The sequence below is a fragment of the Oxyura jamaicensis genome, chromosome 1 (assembly GCF_011077185.1).
Source record: "Oxyura jamaicensis isolate SHBP4307 breed ruddy duck chromosome 1, BPBGC_Ojam_1.0, whole genome shotgun sequence".
NCBI classification, from domain to species: domain Eukaryota; kingdom Metazoa; phylum Chordata; class Aves; order Anseriformes; family Anatidae; genus Oxyura; species Oxyura jamaicensis.
In genome coordinates, this window is record NC_048893.1 from 56,957,976 (window position 1) to 56,963,975 (window position 6,000).

The 6,000-nt window shown below is 52.2% G+C and overlaps 1 protein-coding gene across 2 annotated transcripts in view; it reads right to left on the reverse strand.

Annotated features, from left to right (window-relative positions):
* The window catches only part of CHST11 (carbohydrate sulfotransferase 11), a 173,902-nt gene extending 170,997 nt beyond the window's left edge, over positions 1-2,905 (reverse strand). Inside the window, exon 1 of one of the 2 annotated variants that reach the window (XM_035341528.1) lies at positions 2,664-2,905. In XM_035341528.1, the coding sequence (XP_035197419.1) occupies positions 2,664-2,766 (103 nt within the window). In that variant the 5' untranslated portion in view covers positions 2,767-2,905. Of the gene's footprint in view, positions 1-2,648 lie in introns of both variants that reach the window. The other variant, XM_035341523.1, reaches the window with a different exon arrangement.
* Between the last annotated feature and the right edge of the window lie 3,095 nt (positions 2,906-6,000).

Below are 6,000 nucleotides of genomic sequence, written 5' to 3' on the forward strand. Positions count from 1 at the left end.
AGCACCTGACCCCCCCTCCAGTACGCTGGTATTTGTGATACCATGCAGAGACACAGCACCACATTCTGTCCCGACGGTAAGGGTAAGAGCAGGCACCTTCCCTTTCCGTTTCCCTAAAAGCCTTCAATTAGCTGTCAGTTTCCCCACTCATTTACTCCAATGGAAAAATCCGCCAGCAGGGTTGACTTTTTGCTGTTGCTGGTATTGAAGCGATTCTAGCAAGAGATTCAGACGTGTAGGAAGACATTCAGACTTTCTAGAACGGAAAGTGCCCACCTAACAACTGAAGAGTTGTCCTGTCCCTGAGGGGCACTGGGTTCATCATTTGATGGCCTCCCAGCATCTTTCACCCACCCTGCATCACAACCAAAGTTGTTTGGGAAGCTCTGTAGGCAGAGAACGAGTTTCCTAAAATTCGCCAAGAGAACTGAGGGGGTGAAGAAATTGCCAGATTTTGAATAAAGAGCTGACAGTTCTTGCAAAGAACTTAACTGAAGACCTGATTTTCTGTCCAAAAAGCTCAAGTAGAAATTTTTTGGCTAATTCTGACTGCAGGGATCCTGTCTAACAAAGCGCTGTGAACTTCCAGCACCAGCAGCCGGTGGCAGCCCAGGGTCTGCATCAGCTTCCTCCTGCTGCCTTTCCAAGGCGCACGCTCCAGTGCGGAGCAGCTAAAATTTCAAACACCCTCAGCTACCAAAGGGGTACCGGCAAGACTTTGAGAGGTTTTAATACCTTCAGCCCCATCCCGCCTGACTTGCACTTGGCCAAGGGTTCAGCTCCAATCAATCTAGGGACACATCAAGAAGGGTTACTAAGGTGCACGGAAATAAGGATGCTTACAGTCTCCCAAACGGGTCTGCTACCTGATGCATGCCTCATTCCCAAGTTCGCTGCCTCCCTCCAAGAACACCACGTTAGCCTACCGTCTGCACCACGAGGCGGTAACACACACAGTCATATGATAGATACCAGGTGAAAACAGCCGTCTGAGCTTCACAAACTGCATGCCAACTGACTGACCGCACTATGCATGAAGCCAGATTCGAGTTTGATAGATTTCTAGCAGTTTCCACTACAGAAACAGCCCACTTAAAAAAAAAAAAAAAAAGAAGCAGAGTAGGTCATGATCCAAATGGCACAACATAGATGGAGGGGTTCTAATTGCATTTATTTCCAGACCTACTCCACGCACACTAACAACCTAAAAACGTGTCCGGTGGAGGACGGGTGCAGTTCATCCCCCCCCTGATCTCACAGCATCACGCTCTCACCTCAGAGTTTATGGCAAATCCTTTGAATTGTACCAAAATCAACCTACTTATAGTTCCACAACAGCATGAATATAAAGCCACAACATTCAGCAGTTAGCGATAGAGCATACTGAAAATTCTTTTAAGGCAATTTTTATATATTCGAAAATTCACAGTGAAACATTTAATTTAATCTCTTGCTTACTGCACGCTGAGTTTTTATTCCAGCTGTACAATTCATCCAAAACTCAGGAAAAAAGACAACTCTTAGCCAAATTTTCTGAATACACATGCAAACTACATTGCCCATGGAACGCAGTCAACGCAAAGACTCATATTAAATTTGTAAAGCTGTGTTACAGCTATCTGGTTTGCACGGTGCCTCGGAGCCCTCGGATAAAGCCTTCCCCAGGTCTGCTGAGGGCTTAGCACTCCTTGCGACGCCGGCGAGCACGGAGGAGATGCAGCAGGGAAGAAAAAGCACGCTAATCTTCCCAAGGAATCGGCAGGTACAGACACAGATGGGCGCCCTGAGAGAGCGTGTTCATCGAGCAAAGGACACCGACCCGAGAGGAGCAGGCATCTGGCAGAAAAGCGCCAAACAAGACTTGGAAACAAGACTTGGCCTCGCCGCAGAACAGAGGACCCGCTGCCTCCTCATCGCAGCCGCTCGCCAAGCCTCCACGCTTCGCAGCTCCAAAAACTTTAAGAAAGGTGAATTTTCAAGCGACTACAGCCCGGTAGCCACAACCGGGGGAGCATGGAGGCGTGCTGAGCACCTCCTTTTCCCTTTGCCCCTCGCACTGCCCTGCCCCAGCGCTGCCAGGAGGCGACTGGCACGGCCGGGGGCTGCCGTCGAGGGGCACCGCTCCCTCGGCCGGGCAGAGGCTCAGCTACAAAAGGGGTCGGGGCGGCTGGGGCGGACCGGCACGGCTCGGAGGGGCAGCTTTAAGGACCGGCAGCTTTCGGGACCGGCAGGGCTAGGACCCTGGCTGCGGTGCGAAGTTTCCAGGACCCAGCCCCACGTCGGGGGGATCGGCCGCAGGACCACGCGGGGTGCGGACCCCGGGGGCCGGGCAGAGCCAAACCGAGCCGGGCAGAGCCGGGCAGGGCCAAGCCGAGCCGGGCCGACCCGCAGGGGATGCGGGGATGGAGGCACAGCCCCGGCTGCCGCCGCTCCGTCCAACTCCGCTCCTCGTCCATCCGCAGGTTAAAATTAAAAAGAAAATAAAGGATAAAATAAGAGGCGAGCCGCCAAACTTTGCTCCCCGCCGCGGGAAGTTCCCCGCGGAGCCCCGTCCGTGCCGCAGCGCTGCCGGCAGCCGCGACCCGTGGCCGGCCGCCACCTGCCCCCGGGGGGTGGCGGCAGCGGCGGTGCCGGTGGCGGTGCCGTACCTGGGTGCAACGTACTTTGGAAGTAGAAGATGACGAGGATGAAGGAGCCCACGGACGTGACCAGGACCATCCTGCACACCCGGTTCATCCTCATTACTTCCAGCACCGCCGGCTTCATGGCGTTGCCCGGCGGCGCGGGAGGGAGGGAAGGTGGGCAAGGGGGGGGCGGCGGAGCGCCGGTGCCGGTGCCCGAGCTGAGCCCCGAGCCGAGCCGGGCAGGAGGAGCCGGAGCCGCCGCCGCGCCGGAGGATGCCCGGGCGCCCGCGCCCCGCACCGGGGGGCGCTAATGCCTGCGCTGGGCGTGACCACGCGGCGCGCCAGGCGGAGGGGCGCTCTGCGCCGCGCGGGGGGGAGGCGGGCCGGGCGGGGAGCCGGGGCGGAGCGCTTCCCCCCCCCGCGCCGAGGGGAGAGATGGTCCCGCCCGGCGGCGGCTGCGGGCGGGAGGCGGGCGGGGACGCGCCGGGCTGCCTCGAGGGGCCGCCGCAACGGCCCGGGGCCGGCGGGCGGCGGCGGCGCTGAGGGAGGGGGCGGCGGGCGCTGAACTTGGCCCCGTCCGCGCGGAAGCTCCGCGCCCCCCCGCGGGGTAGCGCCCGCTGCCAGCCCCGAGCGCCTCCCCTGGCGCTGGCGTTATGTAAGGCTCCCGTTGGTAGCCGCTCTTTGTCATCGCCTCCTCGCCGTGCCGGCCGGCGGCTGTGAGTGTTTATAAGCGGCGTGAGCACCGGGTTTCGGTAGCACTGAGCCGTTCCCCCCCCGTGTCAGCGCTGCCACCTGGCCCGCCACAAACCGCAGCGGGGTTGGGGCGTGAGCGCCAGACGTCGGGTTTCGCCGTTACCCGGCTGGTGCACGGGGGACGCGAGGGCGCTTCCCTCACGGCGCCCCTCACAAGCACCCCTCGGGGCGGGCGGATCGCACCAGCAGGCCGAGAGATGCCCAGAAGAGCTCAGCGTGACAGAACAAAATGAGCCCAAGGGGTCCAGGCGAGCGCTGGGGTCCCAGGACCTCCACATCACACCACGGGGTTGGGGTCCCAGGACCTCCACTCCCCACATCACACCAAGGGCTTGCGGCAGGCCACAGCGCATGGCCAAGTCCTGGACAAGGTTTTTGACTAACCCCACCATAGGGCTCCCAAACCTGGACTGCCCACTTGCTCAGAACTACACTGTTGTTTAAAATTATATCTGAGAATTAATATAAAGTCCACAAGTCCTCGTGTCAACCAGTCCCTTTGTTCTCCTGCTGCACCCCAACAGTAGTTTGCTACTGCTTTTGCTAAAGTGAAAAGCCTTTTGCTGTTACCATCTTCATAGGTAAAAGGATTTTTTTTTTCCCCCCGTCCACATTTCTGTCTGTTCTGGTGGGCTTGGAATAGGTCTTTAAAGTGAAAATAGCCCTAAACAGACCCAGCCCAAAGCTGGAGGTTGGGAAGCAGATAGAATAAAACACAGTTTAAGCCAGAAAAAAAAAAAAAAAAAAAAAAAAGTGTGAGTATTCCTTCCTGGGTAATTGTGACAGAAACATCTAAAGTCATGGGGTCTTTCCATTCAGACAATTTAAAGGCTTTTTACTTAAAGGATAAACCATTTGTCTAGATGTTTGTAAGAGTAGAGATGAGGTGGGCTGGGCCTGGAGTTTCCTTAATGAGGAAATACTCATTTTGCTTACTTTCTGTAGAGTTTTCTTTTAGCAGTTTTGATATGCAGTATCATCCTAATGTAAAAGAAATTTTAAATATATTTTTTTTCCTCTTTTAAATCCAAACCTCAAAAGTGACACTAAAGCCTTGTACCAAAATCACTACAGAGAGAAGTACTTCTAATACTTAACACACCAAAGTGATGAATCTTTAAATCAGTCAATAAAAGTCAACCAGAAGCACAGCCTGGCATTTGGGTATGCATCCATCAGTACACACACAGCGGCACAATAACAACTGCAGTATTTTAACAGGAAGAACTGGCCTGTATCCAGGAACGTGGCTAAGACACCAAGGGATGAGGGCAGAAGCCAAGGATTCAGTACTCAGGCAAGTAACATGTGAGAAGTAAAATGCTCCATGCTGCTGGAGGAGGTGGTACGTTACTCAGTGTGGCTTAACAATAGTTACTCTCTTCTGGGCATCACCCTCCAACGGAAGGATGTAGCATTTTAAAGTACCAGGGGAAGAGAACCAGCTGTGTTGCCAATAGTCTTCTTATAAGAGTATTGTAAAAGCAATACCTTCATTACATAAATTACGAGATTAACGTTCATGCTCATGTTTGCAGCATCTATGTCAATTTCAAACTACAGCATCCTTTCTAATGTCCAGTGAGTTAGGACAATGATGGAATACAGCAGGTTTTTTGTTTCTGTTTTGTAGTAGTGGTAGTTGGTTTTGTTTTTTGACATTCATACATCTGTACTTTGGATTTCCTACAGGAAAGAGCAAAAGAGCATGAAAGAGGGAACACAAGGAAATGCAGTTGTCTTTCCAGATAGGTGCCAAGTGTTCTAGTAGGTACAATGCACAGCTCTGACACTTTAAAGCACACGCCTGAGTGGATGGTTTAGCAGCTGCAGAGCAGAAGGGAGACCTTGGATTGTATGGTAGGTGTGATCACCAACCATTGCCGTGATAATATCGAGTGTTTAGTGTCTCAACTATTCTCATCATCCAAGAGACTTCTGGAAAGAAAGACTTAAGAGCTTAAGAACCAGATGCCAGTGACATCAGGAGGAGTCCAGACAGTGTTTTGTAGATTATTTCAAAACAGAAAAGCTCTACAGAAAACAAACAAACAAAACCACCCACATCACTATTTATTGATAAAGCTCTAAAAATAACAAAACCACAGTTGAAAAACAGCACAGACAGAAATGCAGTGTGTAACAAACTCAGTGCAATTTATGAAAAATGACAAACATGCTCATATTAGGAGCACATTGAAAATTAAACCAGAAAACCATTAAAAAACAGGTGTCATTGAGAGACACAGGTACCTATGCAACTTGTTTGTTTTGTACTGATAGGCTTCCTCCTCTTAAAAACAAAGGGTAACATCTTTAGGGAATATTTTTGGATAGGGCCAACTAATATTATGAAAGGAATATGCACAAGCTTTTAGGCATGCAAGCTCTTCTTCAGATCTGGAACGGAAGCAGCAAGTTTCAGACTGTCTCACGTCTCTGATTGTTACAGATCCAGTCCCATTACAGCGCCTACCACTGCAGAGTGAGGCTGCCTAGCTAAACAATCAATAAATCTTCAGGATCACCTACATGTCTCTGGTTACGTTCTGTGGGGATAATTTAACTTTTTCTGCCTAAATCAACCATACCATAAAGAGACCAGGGTTTTGTCTTTGGCCAT